At 33.0% G+C, this 23,576-nt stretch overlaps 1 protein-coding gene across 5 annotated transcripts; it reads left to right on the top strand.

The window, feature by feature from the left end:
- The first annotated feature begins 1,312 nt into the window (after window positions 1-1,312).
- LOC129801214 (steroidogenic acute regulatory protein-like) lies at window positions 1,313-13,442 on the top strand. 5 transcript variants are annotated; one of them, XM_055846045.1, is made up of 11 exons: window positions 1,313-1,483; window positions 1,569-1,842; window positions 4,092-4,216; window positions 4,284-4,444; window positions 4,518-4,676; window positions 7,919-7,972; window positions 8,040-8,318; window positions 8,533-8,685; window positions 11,904-12,469; window positions 12,544-12,667; window positions 12,734-12,931. In XM_055846045.1, the coding sequence occupies exons 3-11, from the start codon at window positions 4,156-4,158 to the stop codon at window positions 12,809-12,811; spliced, it is 1,635 nt and encodes a 544-aa protein (XP_055702020.1). In that variant the 5' UTR covers window positions 1,313-1,483; window positions 1,569-1,842; window positions 4,092-4,155; the 3' UTR covers window positions 12,812-12,931. The 5 variants fall into 5 exon arrangements, with proteins under 5 accessions (XP_055702020.1, XP_055702021.1, XP_055702022.1 ...); XM_055846046.1 differs by having other exon boundaries at window positions 1,319-1,483; window positions 1,602-1,842; window positions 12,734-13,442; XM_055846047.1 differs by having other exon boundaries at window positions 1,319-1,483; window positions 4,095-4,216.
- Window positions 13,443-23,576: the final 10,134 nt, after the last annotated feature.

The raw sequence follows: 23,576 nt of genomic DNA on the forward strand, positions 1-23,576 counted from the left end.
TCTATATATTTGTAAAAAAAAGTTTACTGTTCTTTTACTATCGATCAATCTTTGTTCCAAAAAAAATAAAAGGAAAGATAGGGGAGACTGGGGCAAAAAGTCACAAATCGAAAATTTCAAAATTCAATATCTTCCAAGATAAATAAGATAGCGGCTTAAAATTTTTTCCATAGATAGCCTCCATAGGTTTTCTTCAATGTCGTAAGTTTGTTAGAATTTGAACAAGGAATTTAGAAAATAAAACATATCGAAATTTTTAGCCCTATTTTTGAAATATTTTCCGTGCAGAAGATATCAATTATTAGCTACTTATATTAAATTTAATGCACTACTGGTGAATATTTCCCAAATTATCTCGATATTCTTTGAATACGAATCCGCTATCTATTTTAGAACTCTCTATGGAATTCGAGTAGTAAAAGGGTTTGTTCGCTGGAAGACAATAATTGTGAATTTTGTTTTTTTTTATTATTATTTTTTAAAATTAAGCGTGGAATAATTTATACCCAAGTAGCACTTATTGAGCAGTAATTACAAAATAACAGTGTTTTTCTAAAAATAAATAATTATAAGGTGTTGATAATGTTTTAAGATAGATAAGAAATAGTATAAATGGAGACAATAGATTTTGAGTTAGAAAAAGAAAAAAAAAAGATATAAAATTAGTTACAGACCGAAATTACCGTCAAAATAACGTAAGAATAACCAACATATGAGAGTTACTATGAAATAATTTCGATTATGGCTATTCCACTGGCTGTAAAGTTTAATCTATTTCCTTGTGAACAATTTAAATCTGTGGTGGATGTTACGGGATTTATGCACTTTGTCTGTGTCGTCTGTGGCTTCTGGGAGTTGTTCTTCATTCTCGCGAGTGAGGCCAAAGATGAGAGCCAGAGATCTTTCTAAACGGTAGCCCTGTCTTAATAACAGGTCTCTATACCTCAAACCAGTAATTATAAATTTAAAATTATAATCATTTTTCAAATCGAGCATCGTCAGTTGGTGGCTTGGCAGAGTCCCAATGTATTTTACATATTACTTTATCTCTTCACAATGTTTGGGATTATGCATGATTTTCTGTACCTTCGTCTTGTTGTGAAAATGCCCCAAAGGATGATTGGAACTCTGTGAAATTTCTTCTCTGGAGAATTGAGAAACCGATAAAATGAAAGATTGGGAAGTATAGATAATAGAATTCAAGTTTAACGTATTTTTTGGTAAGTTTGCCTACTTTTGGGCATTTTTCCCCACCATTTGCTAAAATATTTTCCCCTCCAAGGGGAATTGTTGACTTGACGATGTTATGTGACAGCTCGATATCTGAAACTGTCATAGTCACAATGGTTGAAAAATCATAATAAGCTTTTTTAAATCTACAATTCATTGAAAATTCTGAGTAAAATTAATAAATTTTAGTGCATAAATTATTAGTTTAGTGATAAGGCAAGACAAATCACTCATAAATTACGGAAAATTCTCTGTAAGTTCAAAGCAAAAGCAAAGTATACTGGCAAGTTGTTTTTTGACGTATGAATTTGCAATATTTTCTCAACATTTGTTTATAGTAAAATTCTGTTCAAAGGACCATTCTTTCGCAGTGAATAATCTTGCTGTGGTGGGAAATCATGAATCTAAGTTTCATCCCCTTAATATTGAAATACATTCTACTAATAAGTTTCCTGCTTATCTTTGGAGTCTTCAGTTTTTTTGCAAGACTCCTCTTCGTATAAAAAAAAGAACGATAGAGAGTGTTTGAGTGTTTTTCCTTGCTAAGAGAACATAAAAGAACATGATGAGAGATCCATCCCAATGAGCAAGAATTTTTATGTGATAAAAGTGGTAATTATCGTGACGTAGAAGTAGCCTTATCTCATTCCTTTTCTGTATAGTTTTTCAACTTTTATTCCTCAAGTTTTCACACTCCATTTAATTTAACTTTTCCACAAATTTCTTCTCAGCTCAAACATTTATTTTGCCCAAGATGATCACACAATATTGCTGATAAAGCGATAAGCCAAAAAGTTCATGAACGAGAGATTGTGTGACCATCTTTACACTGACTGTATTGCTCTTTGTTGGAAAATTTCTTTCTCTGGAAACCTTATCATTTCTTTTCACAAAGATTGATAAACTTTTTCCTGGAATACCTGATGAAATTTTCTTCTATAAGTGAATTAACATCGTTTTGTTAGTCTGTTCATCCATTTATCAGCGATATTGTACTTACTTTGCAATCAAGGGGTTGTTCATTGTGAAATCATAATTACTAAATTTAATTAGAAACATGATATCAATCACTTTGGGGAAACTGGGGCACTACCAAACACGGGGTAGTACAAAACACTAATTTTTATTTTTTAACTACTTGGACTATATCAACCACTTCCTCAGTAGACAAGCATCTCCATAGTGCCTACAAATTCCTAGGTCTTGTCCTTAGAAGTCGAATATCTGATTAAAAAATTGCAGTGTTTGGTGCTACCCCGTGTTTGGTGGTGCCCCAGTTCCCCCTATGTCTCAAATACGCTTGAATAAAAAATAAAGAATTGTTTTATAGGTTTAACTAAGTATAATATGGAAGTAAATCTATCGTAAAAAAATTAGTAATGCGCCGATAACTTTAACCAATTTTATATTATATTTTAGACTGAATAAAAGTCAGGCCCAGCGAACACCAAATATGAACCGCTTTCAATTCAACTCAAAACATATGTATTTTCAACTTAATTCTGCTAACTTAAAAGCGACACTAGCGAGGCAGTGCCATTTCCATTTGGTTAGCACTTTTTGTTCGAGAACTGCTAACAAGTCAGCATATTTTTGCTGATCGGTCCGCAAATAATGCTGAAAACGCTGCTTTTTCAGGCAACTGTACTCGCTGAGGGTTGGCGTATGTAGCGCTTAATGCAGAGGTAAGCAAGAACCGTTTGAAACCGAATAAACGTCAAAATAAATTTGTTCAGGTAGCGTTTTGACTCTTATTGTACAAGTTTCATTTGACGTTTGTTCGGTTTCAAACGGTTATTGCACGCCTCTATCTTAATGGACCAAGATTGGTTTGAAATAATAGGTTTACCCTGTTTTCGGAAGTCCTTAATTTCTAAACAAGATAGACCATTATATTTCTAGAGTTTAATAAGGCAATTGTCGTTATTCCAGTATTTTAGGCAAAAATTTTAATCACAATCTTACTTGAAAACTGAAATTATTCTATATAACAAATAATAATGTAGATGTATGGAGAAATTGTCTAAGAGAGAGTCAGAAGGAGCTTTAGCTTAGTTTAGTTTACTTTTGACAAGTGGTGCAAGCACACACACATTGTATTCCTAAATTATATTTTATAAATTATATTAATAGCAAGTATTTGATCTTACTTTTGTCGCTAGCCTTGGCACTTCGTACGGCGAAGGTAGCATTCAAAGTTGGTGGACATGAAAACTACTCGAAAACTACGCGAAAAACTTGGAAAATTGCTCAAATCGCTTAACTTAATAGGCTTCCTATGCAAAAAGTAATACCTGGCCGTAGTACTTTAATAGTCTTTCAAACATGCATTTTCCCTTTTGAAATATAATTATCTTATTGTTTTTATTAGTCTTATGTTGTATGAATAAAAATAATATTTAACCGAAAAAAACAATATATTATGCTACTTGGGATTGATTTGAGCATGAAAATTAGTTTTAGCTTCTTTATATCTCAGTTGCTCAAAAACTGTACTGAATCGACTAAGGCACGTAATATTTGTGCCAATTAATATATGTCGTTCTCCCGAATTATAGCCTTGAGATGAAAATCATTTATTTGAACTGTTTTTGGAAGAAAAAACCATAGTTAAGGGTCGGTAATCACAATATTTTTCTTTACAAATTTAATACGTTCCTGAATACACTGAATAAATTAAAAATGACTATAATAATCGAATTATAATACGTGTTTAATACATTATCAATCCCTTTTACATTTCACGATTTGTAAACATTGTTTTCGACAATGAACAACCCCTCAACATTTTATATTTTGAACATTGCAGTAGATTTTTAAACTGATTTGTAATAAAATAATAAAATAAATTCCTTTTCCAGAAGACTCGTGAAAATCTGACAGGATTTGAAGAATGTGAGTGGAACGGAAAGCAAAGGAAAAACCATGGCTCAGCGGGGACTGAGAGATGTTATGTACGAGAGACAATATCCTAGTCTAGAATATAGTAAGTTATTTGACTTTTGGGTTACTCAAGTATGTTTTTGAATGTTTTTTTTTTATCTTCTTTACAGTAGGTAATCGTTCGCAGTCCCACTCCATTAATTTAATTACTGAGGACTTCATTTCTGGATACCAGCATGATGGACGGATGTCTGTCATTCGGCGCTTCTTCTGCCTCTTTGTCACTTTCGATTTGGTATTCATTGCTCTTTTGTGGCTCATTTGTGTCATGGTTTGTTATCATTTTTATTTATTTGATAAGGAGTTATATCAATAAATTTTTATCTGCAATGTTTCTTCTTCAGATTACAGGTGATAACATTTATAATGCACTACGGACGCAAGTTGTTCACTACACTATTTATACGTCACTTTTCGACATTGTTATGGCTGCAATTTGTCGATTTGTTGTCCTCATACTCTTCTATGCCATTCTCTACATCAATCACTGGATCATCATTGCGGTGAGTTTAATATAAAAGTGATTCTTCCTTGGCATTCTCACAAAATTCACGAACAAGGTTCCTATAATTTCATACCGTTGTGAAGAGGTGGATTACTTCTTAATTAAATCTTTTCAAAGTTTATAAAAATCTTACGATATTAAAACGATTTTTAATTGGCTCCTTGACAAGAATTCAAACTATTTCATTCGAAAGAGTATTTCTTCCTTATAAAATAGAATACATTTCAGAATCGCAAAAAAGTTTGTAATGCTAAAATTTGAATATACGTTTTATACTAAGTAAATGACGTGGTTTTATGAGAAGGTAAATTTCAATTTCAATTTATTAAATTGAACTGTTTTTGAACATGATCTCTCAAAAGATCACGATGCTCAAACAGGTAGCGATCAAAATTAATCTTATCAACACTTATAAAAAATCACTCCGGTTTAAAAGCGGTAGCGGCCAAAATCGTTAAACTCAAAATCTCAAAGCCAAAATCCGGAACGCCAAAAGACCGAAAAGGCAAAATCCCGAAAAGACAAAGTTCCGAATTTGTCAAAATAAAATGATGACCAAAGATAACCATAAGCCAATATACAAATTCTGGAAAGGTTGATTTCCTTGTCTTCCGCTTTCTTTATCCAATTTTCAAAAATTTCTTAGTAAGGAAGCAAGTAAGGAAGTAATATTCTCCAATTCCTCTAAACATTTCATACAATAAAGCACCCGGATAACAATGTACAATTTTAATTAGGATGATAAGAAGTGTAATAAAAACACCGCGCATTTTTGTGATTCAATTGGGGAAAGCAAAAACAAATCTGTATAATTCATACAGTTTAACTGACATCAATATTGATTTAAACACAGACTCAATTTAAGGTTTTCTTTTTATTAAAACGCAATTTATTACTCTATTAAACAAAAAATATAACAAATACCACAAATACAGAGCCCGCTTTGTAATCCGGATGATTGGGAGACAATATGACAGACGTCCGCTTCGTAATTCGGATGGATTTTTTGAATTTATTCAACGTCTCGAAAATATAATACAAGGTTTTTTTTTTTGTAGAATTAGAATAAAAGTTTTAACCCTTTAAGGACGATTGGAACACCGGTGTCCCATGAAGAAAATCATTTTTCCTGACTATCCCAAGTTATTTTTTTCTTACGTTTGTACGTAGTTGCAAAGTAGAAGGTTGAAGGAATCTAGGATATTTTTTACAAGTCTCCAGCTATTTGCTATATAGTAAATATTTAAGCTCAAAACTTACGAACTTTTAAATTCTGATATTGAAAATGTTTTTAATTATTTTTTATACTTGCAATTTTTTAAACAAAACTGTTTTGGAAAAAGAAACTACAATACTCATACATAATATTTTTCATTACGGCGTTATCACACTAGCACATTAAAATTTTAATGTGATTCACATTAATTGTCGCTTGTGAGCGTCCAAATATGTTATTTGTGCCTTTGAGTCACTTAATATTTGGGTTTTTTCTATTTATTGATAAAGAAGTGGACTTGGCCTGCAAAAATAAGTTTAAATTTACCTAAAGCATAAATATTTTTTACATTAAAAAATTAAAGAGAAAATCGCATTAATTTTTCGCATTAATGCTATAAATCAAGGGTCAAGTCTACCTTTTTATCAACAAATAGATCAAATTTTGAATATAAAATGATTCAAACACACAAATTACACATTTGGACTCTCACCAGCGACAATTAATGTGAATCATATTAAAATTTTAATGTGCAAGTGTGATAACACAGTTAGACTAAAAATTATTATTCGTTAGTTTTGCCAGAAAAGTGATTTAAATTTTTGGGCTATTTTTGTCCCAATTTGTCGTAGAGATAAAATATGCACCGAATCAGATTCTGGTGGATTGTCCAAAGTCAGATGTTTCATTGATTTTGTTTATCGGTTAAATTTTTATAGTTGATTTTCGGTCCGTAAAAAGTGTCTCGTCGTTAAAGGGTTAAAGAAGATAAAAAAGACATTTAGATAATTCTATGCTATTATACTTCATTTATTAAACAAAAACATTACAGGATAAATCATTTTCATTGGTGAAGACACATGCATACATGACCTCAAAATTATTTTAAATGTAACCGTCGATAACTCGTCCGGATTACACCGATTCGGATTAGAGAGCGGGCACTGTAGAAGATTTTTTATTTGCTAGAAAATGTCAAAAAAAAATATCAGAATTAAGATTGCGAAATTATTTTTGTATAGAAACATTGGTAAAGGTCTACCAAAACTCTTTTATAAAGTATTACATTTAAGCTTATACTTCAGCCGAGATGAATTTTATTTAACAAAATTCGTATGGTACTTAAAAAAAAACAAAATTTGTGAGTATTTCATGAAAAAGATACATCATAGAATACCATATGCGGATGTCCAAATTGAAAATAGTTAAAAGAAATAATTAAATTTTACTTAACGAAAAGAGCGTCTTCTATTTTGAAGTAAATTTTGGGATCATAAAAGTAAGGGCTACTCTAAAAAGATTTGGAACAACTCTCTTTAAAATTAGTACACCTAAAGGTTTTAGGTTAGGTTAGAATCACAAAAACAGAAATCCAAAATGGGTCGAAATCCCGAATAGCACATGACAGTATATAAATAAAACGTGGATATATAATGTAAATGCTTAAAACCTAGTGAAATATTCTTGACCAACGGAAAATTAAGAAATTATCCATCATCTTGAATCTTGAAATTTTCAATTTGCTTTTCTAATTTTGACCTATTCGAGATTTTGGCTTTTCAAAATTTCGACTCATTGGGAATTTTATCTTTTCGGAATATTGTTGGTTTTACGATCTTTTGGCGTTCCGAATTTTGGGTTTAACGGTTTTGTCTTATAATGCACCTAAATTGGAGTGCAATTATTCGTTTTTTTGTATGTCAAAAAGGTTAAACACGTTCCAAAGATTTATGTCTTCCACTCCATTTTTGAGTATTATATGATCCTTTTTTAGAAGGTATAACATTTTAATGCTTACAAAGGATCGCACTGAGATATTTTGTTTTATATTCGTCACGTTCGTCAAATTGAATTCAATTGATTTTTTCTGCTTTCCAAAACTTCTATAGCTGTGTAAAATCCTAAAACGAATTCTTTTTTAAGAAAGGCTATTCGCTGTAAGATTTTTCGTCCAAATAGAAGAGAATTGAGGCATAATTCTTACAATTAAAAAAATTCTTATCTTGACTTTTACTTTCTTACAGGCTTCCACATCCGGTTCATGTGCATTTCTTATTTCGAAAGTCTTTGTTTACAATGTGAGTTAAAAAAAAACATCACAGGGTAATAAAAAGTCCTTTAACATTCAATTTATTGTCATTTTAGTGGGCAGATTCGCCTGAGCCAGTGTTTCAAGTACTTTTGATTGTGATTAGCTTCGTGATAGCCTGGGGTGAAGCTTGGTTCTTGGATTGTCGAGTGATTCCACAGGAGCAACATGCACAGAGTTATCTTAATGCAATATCTTCAACATTTGACGATCGTGGACCTCTTTTGGCGCCCTTCTTAGCCACTTCCACAGGAACAGGCCGACGAACGGAGAGTATAGCTAATTTCTATTCACCCTATGAATCCATTCACAACAGTGACGATGAAGGAGACAAGGTGAGAAGTAATCTTCATGAAATATTTATTGATCAGATTGATATTCAATCAGTCCCAATTGCTTGATCTCTTACATCCGAAATCAGTTGGTTTGGTACTTTAGATTGAGTCATTCCCAAGGAAGAATGTCCAAAGTTTTTGTGAATTATTTGGTGAAAAATATTAATTTAAAGATAAGATCTTTAAGTGATGAGTTTTATTTGATCTATTGCAGGATGAGGAGTATAAGAGAATGGCTCTGGAATGCGTAAAAAAGGCTTATGAGCTGCTCGAAAGTGAAGATTGGGAAGTGGAAAAAGTCACACCAAGTTCAGACACAATTCAAAGTATTAAACGTGATAGATTAGGAAAAGTTTATAAATTAACGGTAAGTGGCAACTAAATTTAATCATGTGCACATTGCCCATAAATATCAAAGTGATAATGAAAGAATTACCTGGACACCCTTTTTCCACCAATTTTCATACCTGAAGAAGGAGCTATTCAGCTCCGAAACGTTGGCTAGAGAATAAAGGAGGAGAAGAACCAGGTTGAACCCTTGTGTTTTCTCTAAAATTATTTTTGTTGAAAAAAAAATTACATAAAATAAGCTATTTTCCAGTCTCTTTGACCCACGTAACCCCTCCCTTAAAGGGAATTTGGACATTTTTCACGAATTATACGGGCTTCTGTACTAAGTCTTATGCCTTAGAAACACCTATGACTTAACCCGAGAAACGACTTATACGGGCTTCAGACCTAAGGCTTAGCTATATGGTTTAACTTCTCTAATATCTTATCAGTCAAGATTTTTTAGAAAAACTTGACTTAGAATTGAATTATTAAAGTCAAATTACCAATTAGATTTTGAAAAATCAATAAAATCGGTTGGTGTTTAAGGTTTTGAGACCCTCGGGAACTGGACTAAACCTCTAGTCTGAAGACGGTCTTAGTGGAAAATGATGGAAATCTAGTTTAACCATTATTTCTAATATAATTACGCTAAGCCGCCGTCTCTTGGCTAATCCTCAGGTCTGTCAAGGCCCTTATACGGGCTTCAGGCCTAAGGCTTAGCTATCTGTCTTAACTCCTATAATTCCTCGTCAATCATGATTCTTTAGGAAACTGTTGTTTAGGATCGAATATTAAGGGCAAATGATTCATTAGATTTTGAAAAATCAATAAAATTGCTTGTTAAAGCGTGGAATCGAATGAATTTCCCCATGGAAAAATGGCTCTCACATCTTAGTCGCAGTAGATAAAAAAAACCTAATGCAGATTTGGAAACCATTTCTTTGTGTTATTCCAATGACCGGTTAGAAAACTCCCGCACCTTCTTCTTAATTCCCCTCATCAGGTTCTTGACAAGCTCTTCTCCATGGGCTCTGACGGCGTTTTTCCATTTTTGATTGAAATCAGGCAAACTATTGGCTGGTTTAGCCTTTTTCCGGAGATCCTCCTTCAAAATTCCCCAATAGTTTTCAATAGGACGCAGTTCCGGTGTGTCGGGCGGATTAAACTCTTTCTACACATAAATGACTCTATTCATTGTCGTTGAACCACGCAATCGTATCCTTAGCGTAGTGGCTTGATGGGCTTGATGCTAGATGTGGCCAAAACAATGGTGGAACATCATGTCTTCGATAGAGCGGCAGAAGACGTTTTTTGAGACACTCTTCGATGTAAATCTCTTTGTTCATGATCCCGGTCATGAAAAATTCTTGACTTCGAAAAACACAACGAGCAAATTGCCATCCAAACCAAGTATTTTTTCTGGAACTTGCTGTTTACACCTGGTGCGAGTCTTTTTCGCATAGTATTGTTGTCCAGGCAATTGGTGGAAGTCGGCTTTCACGTTGGTTTCGTCGTCCATTAAAACACACCTTTCAAAACCTTTAAGAAGGTGATCATTCAGCTTTGTGGACCTTGTTTTGGCGGACTGTCGTTGCTTATCTGTACGATGAGGTTCAGGTTGGGCTTTATAAGTCACTGAATCATTCTTCTTCTTAATTTTATGAACTAGGTATTGTGAAATACCCGTCTTTTTGGCCACATTAGAAATAGAGAAGGGTTCCTCTTAAAGTAACCCAGCACCTTTTTCTCCATGTCGCGGTCTTGAATTCCAGGCTTCCTACCACCAGCTTGCTTTCGGACAATCGTCTTTGTATCCTTGAATCGCAATACTACCTTTCGGACTGTTGAGCGCGACTTTCCGGTGAGTTTTCCTATTTCCGCATAAGTCGCATTTGGATTTTGTATCTCCATCTTCTTGACATATCTCAACCAAAAATCAATATTTTTTAACGAGAGTGGTATCAAAATAAAACTAATGAAATGGACTAAAAATGTTAACTAACAAACAAAAAGTAAACAATAGTTGAAACTATCAAAACCATATCAAGTGTTGGCGAAATTCAAACGATTCCATGCTTTATTAAGATTTTTGAGACCTTAAGGAACTGGGCTAAACCTCCAGTCTGAAGCCGGCATTACGGGCTTCAGACCTAAGGCTTAGCCATATGGCTTAATTGCTCTAATTCCTTATCAATCACAATTTTTTGGAAAAATTTTACTTAGGATTTGATTGTTAATGATAATTAACCTATTAGTCTCTCGAAAAGCTATAAAATTGCTCGCTATTTAGGAATTAGAGACCTTCAGGAACTGGGCTAAACCTCTCGTCTAAAGACCGCTTCACGCCATATGACTTCACTTCTGCAATTTCTTATCAGTCAAGATTTTTTTTGTTGGAAATTACGACTTAGGATTGGATATTATGGGTAAATGATTCATTAAATTCTGTAAAATCAATAAAATTTATTGCTGTTAAGTATATTGAATCCTTTTGGAACTGGGCTAAACCTTAGTTCTGAAGACGGCATTAACTTTTTATACTTTTCTCAACAGATTAAAGTGGTGAGAGTAGTTTAATTTATTTATCAATAGGACCTATTTAATTCGCGTTCTTTGCCTTAAGGCCTCTACACATTGAGACCAATTTACGTCAAAAATTGCATTTTTGACAGAATTTTGACGTTTCTACCTATAGCACTGCGGGTAATTTCCTTCAGAAATGCAATTTTTGACGAAATTGCTCCCAATTTGTGGATGCCTTTAATTAGCTTTCTTCAGTGATTTTCATTTCTATATTAAGATTTTAAATAGTCCTAGTAAAATACAGAAAAATCTTTGAAAATAACTCGCATTTGAAGTTTCTAAAATACTTAAAAAGAATAAGTGATTGTACATTCCCATAAGTTTATAAAAAATTTCACTGTTTCTCGCAGATGGGTTAACTCTTTTAGAATAAAACAATTTGAATTGCAACAGTCAATTGACATTCACATATTTGGTATTCAATCAGTTCCTGGAAAGAAACTGAAAATTCAGTGAATTAGTCTTCTTTACAACTTATATTTTTATTGATTTTAGAAGCTAGTCAAGTAAAATATGTATTTTCTATATTGCCGATTGATTTGAAGTTTATCACCTAATTCCATCACTGACTCAGCATCATTGAGTTGTTCCAATGACTTTTGAGAATTTTGCATGAATGATTGCTTGAGATTAAGGAGCAAAATTCTTTTTTTCACGCATGATTTCCAGGGGAGAGTAAATAGCAATGCAAAGAAGTTGGTTGAGGATCTCTTCATAAATATTGAGGAAATGCCCAAATGGAATCCCACCCTCCTGGATTCAAGGGTCATCCATCGAATCGACCCACGCACAGATATCTCGTACCAAGTTTCAGCTCCAGGTGGAGGTGGTTTCGTCAAGAGTCGCGACTTTGTAAATCTTCGCTCATGGGAAACTTTTGAAAATGGGAGGATGATCCAAGATGATGAGGAGAGTGAGCTGTATCCCAGAGGACGATTGCCGACAGTTCAGGAACAGTCTGAGGGTGAGAGTTCTGTTAAAAGCGAGCCGCCTTCTAAGCCACGTATGGATGAAGCATACCAAAAGAGAGCTCCCATGTCACTCAGTAAGAGTCTAGGAGCTAGAGATTTCAGTGCATCTCCTAGCATTGCTGAGCAGGAGGAAGCTGAAAATGAGATTGGAGATGTAAAGTTCCAAGATGCTGAAGATTGGCCCAATAGGTCTCTGAGGGTTTACGTAAGTGCTGCTGTTGCAATTGAATATCCAGGATTTGGAGCGACGACAAAATACGTGAGGTACGGGTATAGGGAAACAAAGAAACTTACTGACCAAATTTACGAAAAAAAAAAACTATTTCACTATTTTCTAGGGGTGAAAACCTAATATCTTGCGTGGTAACAAGAGAGATTCCTGGTGAGGAAAACTGTTGCATTTACGAATGGCTTTTGTGTCTTGACTTGAAAGGATATATCCCAAAGTCAATTCTCGAGACGGTAAGTGCTGTCTTTTCTTTTACGGAAATTATTGACCAAAAACATCTAATTACTATTCTCTTGAAGGCCTATACGACCCTTATGCAAGACTACATGAAGTATCTTCGGAGTCACTGCAATGAAATATCAAAGCAGAAACATTAAGTGCCTCAGTATCCAAAGACGTTTTAGTTCTTCCCATATTAAAGGAAAAAAAAATCATGAAAAATATTACAAAACATTTTATTGGTATACTTTGTATAATGACAATTTTTATTTTGATATACATACACTGGTAAAAATAAAAGGGTCAAATTGACCCTTTTCCAATGGATGGATCATATTTGACTCTTTGAAAGGGTCACCAGGTACTCTTCGAAAGGGTCACGGTTTTGACATCTATTTAATTCCGGAATAAACGAATAAAAAAACAATGAAAAAGTGATCTTTGGTGTTCGCTCAGATGAGAGAAATATGATATCAGTAATAAGTTTACAATAAAACATGATTATTCGTGATAAATGTGCATACTAAATTTCAAGAGATACAAAAGTGAACCTTTCAAAGGGTCAAATACGATCCATCCTTTTGAAAAGGGTCAATTTGACCCTTTTATTTTTACCAGTGTACCATGAGTGAACATTTGATTGTGATTCGTGTATCATAGGAAATGCTTGAAGTACAGACCTTTAAACATCTCAACTATTGTATAAACACACTGGAAAGAAATTATTTACAGAAATATATTGCATTTGATTTTTATTTTCGAATAAATTGAGATTTTCTGGCGCATGAGTCTAAAGACTTTGTTTGCTGATATTGAAACCTTTTTTTCTGCTTTTTTTCAGCATTTTAGATCATACCTCATCAATACCAAGTTGGATATTTCGAATATTTTATTAAAAATTAAATTTGAAAGGAATTATTGCGAACTACTAGAAAACAATAAAAATTTGGCTAGTAGAAATGCAATTTTTATCAACATGCAACTGAGAACCTAAAAATCTATGACATTTTCATAAAAGTTTTAAGAAAAAAGTGCGAAAAACAGTTTTTTCTTTAAACAGAGCTATTACCGTTACTTTCCCGACCCATCACCGATTATAACTGATGCAGTCGGGTTCAGAATTTCAATACCTTTCCAAAAAATCCATATTTAACCAAATCGGTTGAAAAATTACCCTTCCAAAGTGGTTAACTTTTGACCTTCAATAATTCAAAATGGCGAATTTTCCGGTCATAGGTATGTTTGGGCGAAATGGTCGCCTGGACTAGCTCTAAAACATAACCGAAAATCATTGAAAAAGCTTGGGCCAATTTTTAGAAAATCCAAAAAACATGGTTTTGGAGGGGTTAGAGGGGGGGGGGTGAGAGGAAAAAAACGTCGAGATTTTGTTTTTTATTGGGGGTCATCAAAGACTGGAAGTCGATATCTCTTACCGTTTAAGCTCCACAGAACAGTGAAAAGTTGAAAAAAAAGACGATTATATAACTGCTCTCTCTTTGAGTTTGAACAGTAAAAACGTAATAAAGAATTGCAGGAATCACAGAACCAAAATTAAAATTTTGCTGACCATATTTATTTTTTAATGCCTCATACACATCTTTCAGATTAAGAAAATTTCACGAAATCAAAAATTCGCATTTTTTTTCTCTCATACTTTTGGATATTTATCTAAAACTTGAACTTGTAGTGATGTTCACAGGAATAAGAAGAAGAATAGGAAAGAGTGGAATAGACATATGATATGCAATACCTGAAAAGAAAGGAATGTGAATTTTGATTTCACGAAATTTTTCGGATTTAAAAATTGTACAGGATATTACTAATAATTTAATTTTTATTGCTCATTTATTTATATAATCAAGAAATTTTGAAACATCTTAATATCTCAGGCATAACCTAATGTGATTTCTAATAAATTTGTGTTTTATAATAACGTACAGTAAAATCAAAATCAATCAGTAAACTGAAAAAAATAATAATTTTAATTCAAATTTAATTATTATTATGTCAGCAAACCTGTAGAAATATCTATTTAGTGGTCAAGTTAAAACTTTCGAAGATAAGCAAATTATCTTAAAAAGAAAATTTGGTCAAATTGAAAAAAATATCATTTTAACAATATTAAGTTACCCAATTGTCCACCTTACAAACCTTTTTTTTGGAAGCAGCTACGGCAAAGATAAACTAATAAAAGTACTTAAAAAAAAATTATAATAAAAAAGCAAAATAGAGCATTTAATAAGATAAATACTAATTGTGTAATTTATATTTATAATTATATATAGTATAATAATTATAATATAAATTAAAATTTTATATTTTTACTGACCAAAGGGGAAAGTACCCCGGATCGGAATGTTAGGAGACATGTTCGATATTTAGTTGAAATTATAAGCCTCAAAATACTATTTGGTATTTTTTGTGTATGCTAATCGGTATATTAGTGATTCATTTAACTATCTCTGTGAACTTTAAAATTTTACGAAAAATAATAAAAAAAATAGATGTAATTGCTACTATGTACTCTGTACCTCTGATCGTCACGAATTTAATCAAGTGTTTCACGGAAAATTGGTTTTATAAATTAAATTTCCACTAATGCACTGTATTCTTGTGAGAATTAAATGGTAAAAAGTAGCTAATAATTTTTAAAAGTTCATTTTAATTAGTGCAATAATATGACAATAACTTGACGATCCGAGGAACACTGCCGATCGCTGGTGCTCTTCCCTTACCAACTATACTAAATTCTATATAACGAAAATTGGTAAATAAGGTAAAGTGCCCTCAGTTTACTGGTTCGTCGATTTGACCGGTAGATTTGTTTTTTCAATTTATATTTACTATAATATTTAGCGTATGATCTAACATTAATAGGTCAATTATTCCATAAATAATACGAATCAGTGACAATTTCATAGAAATTGTCCATAAAACACTCAAAAATTGACCCACCGGTCGCGTTGAGGAACTCGGTTGAGTCGAGTGAAGGTACTTTACCTTAGTGAAATATAATTTTCAAAGAGAAAACTAAGATGTTGCAAACCATTTTCATGCTTTACTTACCAAATTTATCAATTTACTTACCAAAGTTTACGAATTTACTTACCATAAAAATGCTTTACCTATTTTACCCATTAATAATTTGCAAAAATTTAGATTTTTACAGACTAATATTATGCATTTCTAGCCATTCTAACCTTTTTATTGGCCTAATATGATTTTACATTAGTCAGGATCTTAACGAATAAAATCTAGCTAGAAATGATTTTTTAATTATCTTTTTATTTTTTTATTTGACTGACCTAGTGAATTTTTACTAACTTTTTTTTTAATCAAAGTGCTGACCACAAATTGCTTCCTGTTTGTTAGGGCAGAATCACATTGACAAAATAAATTGATTGATTGATTGATAAAATGTTCGCCGTAGCCTCACCATATTTCGTTAATTTACGCATTTTCATTGCAATTCTTACGCAAATTTTCCATTACCGTATTACCTTATCTCATACTCGGTGGCACAAGGTGGAAATATTATAAGAAAATTGAGGACACAAAACGAAAATGCCATAAACGGTGAGCAAAAAAAACTATACGAGAAATTAATCGTATAGTTTTTTTTGCTCACCGTTTATCGAATTTTCGTTTTATTTCTTCAATTTTCTTATAATATTTCCACCTATAGTGCCACCGAGTATGAGATAAGGTAATACGGTAATCGAGAATTTGCGTAAGAATTGCAATGAAAATGCGTAAATTAACAAAATACGGTGAGCATTTTACTGTCAATGTGATTCTGTCCTTATTCAAAATTTAGATGTTTTTAATTGGCAAGTATCTGATTGATAGACCAGAAGGGGAATTCTGTAACGCTCTAACAATGCCATATGACAAATTGGGTTCGACTCTCAGGAGAGCTTTTTCGAAAATGTGATTCTGTAGCTGTGGCATTGCCATTTCAGCTCACGTGACATTGTCAGAAGTCACATATTTGAGATTTCTGGCAATTAAAATGACAATGAATTTTGTTAAATAAATCAACCAAGACAGACTGTATTTGCATAATATCACTGAGTAAAGGCATTTCATTAAAAAATCAGTAAATTGCATTTTCGAACTCATATGATATGACAAAAAAGCTCGATTGGCATTGTCAGGTTTCGAACTCACGCGTGACAATGCCATGAAAATTACAGAATTCTCCTACAGAATTGTTTATTCCATAATTAATCTCTAATTAATCTCTAAAAATTAGTTATGGCTAGATTGTAGCCGTTAAACCTAATTTGGAAAATTGGTGTCACTTTCATAATTCATATACTGGTAGTAAAAGAATCAAATGGATGGTTAAAAATGCAAAAATTAAAAAAAAAACTAACCAAAATCCCCTTTTTATCCAAATTTTTGCTGAAGATGCGTAAAAAATCTTGTCGTAATTTAAACTACGGATAGATTTAATTGATGGGGTCTAGCAGTCTTATAATAGAAAATTAGATAGAAGTGGGGCATCAATGAATTGGTGTAGCTTTGAAATTGGTTTTTTCGTCTTCTTTGTAAATTGAATTGAGCTTTATCATAAAGTAATTCAGCTTCGCAATTGGTTTGTGGAGCTAATATGTATAGGGGAGACCGGGGTACCTATAGCCAGGGGTAAAAATAGACAGTGGATTTTTCTCGTTTTTCTTAAAATGTACATCGAGCAAAGTATTTTTTAATGGAAGTAGGAACACATCCCCATATTCCCAGAAATATTTATAAGTCTGATCCTGTTATCCTACAATTTAGAAGCATTTTTATAAAATGGGTATAAAATTGTAGTTTTGATGTTACAGTTTTTGGACCAGCATTTGGTTGTCTGAGTTTCTAGTCAAGATTTCATAATTTTACCTCGTTTCTGGTTTAATAAACCTAATTAAAAAATATTTTTCACTTGGATAATAATTATCCACTTTTTTATATAAGATGATAAACACCGAAACAGCCCTCGGGGCAGTTGTAGTCACTCTTCCGTGGCGGGCTAAAACTATCAATGATTTTTCACTAATAGATGGATAATTGTTAGATGAAAAAGTACTATTGATATTCCAAGCAATATTGCCATTTGTATGAGCAACTTGAGAAATAGATTTTTTCAGAATGTTTGCATTAATTTTGCCTCAATTACAAAAATGTCATAAAAAAGTTGGCTAAAGCCCTTTTCTTTAGGTTTAAGTAACATATTTAGCATCAGTGGGCTTCAGTGTATCAAGTGAAACAATATTTGGTATCTCCAGTTTAAAATTTCATCTGGGAAACTAGTGGCAATTAGTACCCCAAAAGTGGCTATTTCTACCCAGGCAGGGGTAAGTGTAGCCAATGTGCAGTACTTTTTTCATTATCCTCTCAAGAAAAAGCCAAGGATTTTAGAACTTTGAACTACACTGTTTCATATAGCCAATATCCTAATGCTACTTATGAAACATAAAAATATTAGACAAAACTTATCATTTTTTCACAAGCCACTCGCGAAAAAAAAAGCTTCATTTGCTGGCTAATTCTACCCCTGTCTCCCCTATCATGATAATATCTAATTTCACTTACAAATAGGACAAAAAATCCTAATTTCAAAGCTGCCCCAATTCAAAGGTGCTTCACTTCCTCCCTAGACTATTTTATAGGTGATAAGTGAGAAATAGATCAACATGTATTACTATATGAGTATAATCTTATCGACGAAAAGAACACTAGTTCTCAATTTTTTTTTTAAATCGGATACTTATATCTTATAACTTTAAGACCAAAATTAGTGATCCAAAACAAGGTCCAAAAGCCTTAATTTTTATATAGATTTTTTTTCGTTTTATATTGAGCTATACTTACACCTGAAGCAACAGAGTTCAGATATTTAAAAGACAAAATAGTGGAAAATGTAGAGAGTTTTATTTAATTTCAGTGAATGTGATACAAAATGCACTGGGTATGGATTTTTGTTTTAATTTTCTAGAATTCAAGGTCTACCCTTGAATGTTTTTTTTTTCTAATTTTGGAAATGTATGACAATAAAATTGTTTTCTTTTTTTTATTATTCAACAATATCTTGTATGTTAATTTATTATATTTATTTTTTGAACAAGTGAGAAAGCCATTGTTGCATTGCGGTAGACTCCTTTTTGGGTGATTTAAGTTGGACTTTTACTTCTTATCCTGAGGAAACCACGCTCCACAGGCTTCCAGGGCAATTTCACACATAGCCGACAAGGCTTTGCCTCCGGAATCATAGTCCACAACGCTGTTCCTTTTACCAAAAATGCTCCCATTGAATGGTGGCTTCCGGTATGTTCCTTCTGCAGAGTGCATCGCAAAGCAAAATACACAGATTAAAAGGACTAGTGTGAGAAGTCTCTGGCTTGTCATCTTCTGGACGTTCAGTACTGTGGCTTCTGGACGATTTCTGTCTTTGTTCTAGGTAAAGATTAATGGTGTATCGTTGAATTCTTAGAGAAGCACCAGACACTATATTTTATTGGTTTTCAAAATCCACAAAATAAGTCCTCTTGTATGTTTGATCTCAACCTTTAGCTGAGTTGAAGTGAACTGTTGCTTCTTGCAGCATTTTCCCGGCTTTATATCCTATTTTTCGCGATGGTGAAATGCGCAATGGATCATCTGCGTGGTGAAATGTCCTCAGATACAGAATAAAGCAATTGAATTGTGTGTTTTAGTAAATTCAAAAGATGTTGAAAATGACTAAAACATCCTAAAAATTAAAATTTATTTGTGCAACAAATTGAATAACACTAAAAATAATGAATATTACCCAATTACCACTTTGAATATCTTAGATAATTTTTTTAGTGAGTGAATTTGCTTAAAAATGCTGTAGTTGAGACTGTTTAATGTAGATGTGATTGTAGTCAATATTGTGATTCTTTTTATACTCAAATTTTGTAAATTGCAACGGTTTAAACTCATTTAAATTCAATCAATTTTCTGCGATTGATTCAGTGTCACAATTTCATTAAGTTTAAACTCTATCCAGTATTTGTTTTAGTAGCTTGTTGTATTGATTGACTTTAATTTATTTAAATTTCGCAGTGTGTCGTTCAATTGCATAAAATTTCAGAAGTTTCATTTCAATCTTCTCTCTCTGTATTTTTACAAATTACTAGTGGTTCTTTGTAGAGTAATTCTTTATCAAAGAATATTCTGACAATTCACAACTGGGTATTATAATATTTAAATAAATTCACAAAGGAACTTATAAATTAAAAAAAAAAAACTTTTTTGGAAATTTGGCTGAAAATCAGGATTATTGAAAAGATTCGGTCAAATGTTTACCCCATTGCCCTTTGGTGGGAGAAAATTGAATCTCAAGAGCAATTATTTTTCCTATTAATACGCCATAAACCGGTCGGATGAGAAAGAAACTCAATTATGTGGTCAATAGAGTGTTTCTAAAAGGTTTCTAAATTATTGAGTTAGTTGAAGAAAATTCTTCAGACAAATATAGCGACTTAATCCTTGCCTCATTCATGCAGAAATAGAGGCCAACTTTAAGGAACGCAGCCCTCGGGAAATAATACACCATCCTCCCCAAAAGAGTCCAACTCCTGGCATGATTGTTTACGCTGCGTTGTAATAATTGAATCACAAGCGAAGGTATAAAAGGTGATAATGGGGAGGTGCCACTTTAAATAATAATCAAAAATTCACATTTTGAGAGTATTTGCAGAAAGGTCACGTCTCTTTCTTTTGGGCCAGCCTCCTTCCCTTGTCACATGTTGACATACACAGTTTTCCAATCACGAGGAATTTAATAATGGTACCATAGTGTCTTCCGCAGACACCCCACGCAAATTCTCCCTGATTTAGACGTTTAATTGATAAAATTCCACCCTCTTTAAAAAGTCGCATTCAGTCTTTTGTTCAAGATCCAGATGATTCTCAAGGGGCATTTCTTTCAGTTCATTGAATTCAAGAAAGCCCAAAAATTGCTAAAGCATTTTCTTTGACTGCATGCTAATTTTAGTTATATATTAATTTATTAGTTTAATAATAAGGGGAATCGCCAACAATGACGAAAATCCCTTAATAAAATGAAATGAAAATTAGTTTAATAATATTACGTCTCAGCCTATAAAAAAATGTCAGAGTCGCTGTCCATTTAACTATACATTAAGGAATAAAATATATTAAATAAAATACACAAAGTAATAGAAAAAATTTTGAATTCAATATTAGCTGGGATTCTTTACAATCTCGGCTTTTTTATATTGTTAAAAGTTTTTTTTTTATTTGCGGTTAAATAGCGATTTAAATCGGTGTACCGTGTACCAAAATTTTTCTCATTTGGAGTAAAATTTAACCTGTATTTTTAGTAAAACAATAATCAACTATTGCAGCAGAAAAGGCAGCATTTTATTAAAATTTGTCAGCAAAAGTTTCAAATTTGGTAAAAAAAAGAAATTTGACCATTTGGAAATAATGTAGGTTTTTTCAGTAATAATCTATAAAATAGTCAAAAATACCTATTTAATTCAATCTCTAAATATTAGGTGAGATTCTTAACAATCTCACCTACTATAATCCTAACAAAATTTCATGTCGTCCGATCGACCTCAAACTTGGCCAAAATGTGTTTCAGCACTTCCTGATCACGAATATATATGTGGCTAATTTACGTTCCCGGCCGGCCGGCCGGCTGGCCGGCCGGCCGGCCGGCCGGCCGCTCTTTGGAGCTTAATAGCTCCTAAACTAAAAAAGATATCGACTTGCGGTTTTCGGCAAAGGTTATATATCGGGTGAAAATTGCAACTTGGTGCATTGACCCCCCACCCCCCACCCCTCCTTCCGCCATTTTGAAGACCCCCCTTTTTTTGTTTTCTCAATAGCTCAGCCCCTATGGCATCGAGCGGGCTCAAATTTTAGTATGTTATAGCTGGGCCTTAGAGCTTTCCATCAATACCAAACTTAAGGTCCCCCGACCCCCCTGACCCGAGCTATAAGGGTCCAAAAAAAAATTCTTAAAATGGTCATAACTCCGGTTCTAATTGTCAGAATTTAAAAAGTGAGGGCTTTTTGGAAAGCTCTCATGAAATGCCACTTCTCCTTCTAACATCGCAAGTTCATAAAACCACCGCTAGGGGCGCTATTATTAAAAAGAAAATTTTTAAATCTTAAAAGTTAAATAACTCAAAAATTCCATTGTGCATCGGGCTGAAAATTTAGTATGTTGTAGCCTTTGATTATACCTATCAAACAAAAAAAACCTTAAGTCGATCTAAAACCCCTGACCCGAGCTATAAGGGGTCAAAGTTCGAACATTGACCGGCCTCTATCTCCGGTTCTAATTAACATAGCGACCTAAATTTTACCTTTTTGGTTTCGTCTCGATGAGCACTTTCAAATGGAAGTTCAAAAAGTCACCATAGGTGGCGCTGTGATAGCGTCAAAATTCATCGAAATTCAAAGTCACTTTTCTCAAAAACGGCATTGTGCAAGTTAATGAAATTTTAGTATGTTGTAGTCCAGTCTAGGACGTTTCCAAAATGGTGCGTATGCGCGCTGTGGTTTCAAAAGAACCGGAGATATGAGGGGTCAAAGTTCACGAAATTCAAAAAATCATATCTCCGGTTCTATGTGACCGATTTTGATGAGTGAGGGCTTAAACGAAAGATCTCACCAAATGCTACAACTTTCTAGAATATTTGAACTTCGTGGGACCAACACCAGAGGCGCCACAGTCGAAAAACCAATTTCAATATCACATAACCTCAATTATCTCGACTGTCGCTGAACCGATTTTGATGATTACTTCGACATAATTGTATAGGACATTTGTCTCTACATTTCGTCCATACATCATTTTCCGCTCAGAATACGCTATCACTCCGATTTTGCCGTTTAAGTGTGAAAAAATTGATTTTTCCCATAATAACGCTTTGAAATCACTCAGATGCCAATTTGACTGCCTCTACTCCACCGAGACACTTAAAATAGGGGTTTAAATGGAAAGTCCCGCAAAATGCAACAATTCTTTGATATAGTTGAAGTTCAACAAATGACTACTTGGGGAACTCTGGATGAAAAAACGAGTTAAGAAACAAAAAACCTCGCTCATCTTGACTTCTGAGTAATCGATGAGATCATGTTCTATGGGAAAATTATAGAGAACATTCTGGTCTACATTTCACCCATATATCACTTTTCTGTCAGTTCATCCCAATCCTTGATATTTTGGTTTAAATACAAAATTTGTATAATTTCACGAATTTGATTCAAGATAACTGAATGGCGACTCACAATTTCAGCTCTAAATCGAATTTGCATGCACTCCGAGTTAGCTCACGTTAAGAATCTCACCTACATAAGCCGGTTAGGATTATCTGTCCCTTTATATTGACATTAACATTTTATTATTGCCTTTTTGATACTGAACAAATTTAATTTTGTCTAACCATTTTTATTAAAACGCTGTCACATCTACTACAACTGATATAAGTTCTTACTTATTTCTACTGATCAAATTAAACCCTAACCCTTTAAGGACGAGAAGGTCAAAAATTCGGGGTCAGAAAAAAAACTATTTTTTAATTATTTATTAGAGTAAAACACAATTTTAGATAGCCGTAACAAAAATTTTCTTTTTTGGGTCACTGGTGACCTAATCATCCTTTAAGGGTTAAACTTACCAATTTCTTTTTATCTTTGTTTGCTATATTTTTTAATTGGAAATGTTTTTTGACCGATCAAATTTGTTTTTTTTTACTGAAAATATTTTACTGATCATTAAAAATCCGCTTAAGAGGGGAGTGTCAATTAGAAGGCTAAAACTTAGCTGTTTTTTGCAACATTTTTTGAGAAGGAATCGACCAAGCTTCTTGAATTTTTTAGTATATGTTTATTATATATTTAGAGTACGTAAATAAATTTTTTTTCAAGAAA

This window comes from Phlebotomus papatasi, chromosome 2, assembly GCF_024763615.1.
Source record: "Phlebotomus papatasi isolate M1 chromosome 2, Ppap_2.1, whole genome shotgun sequence".
NCBI lineage: Eukaryota > Metazoa > Arthropoda > Insecta > Diptera > Psychodidae > Phlebotomus > Phlebotomus papatasi.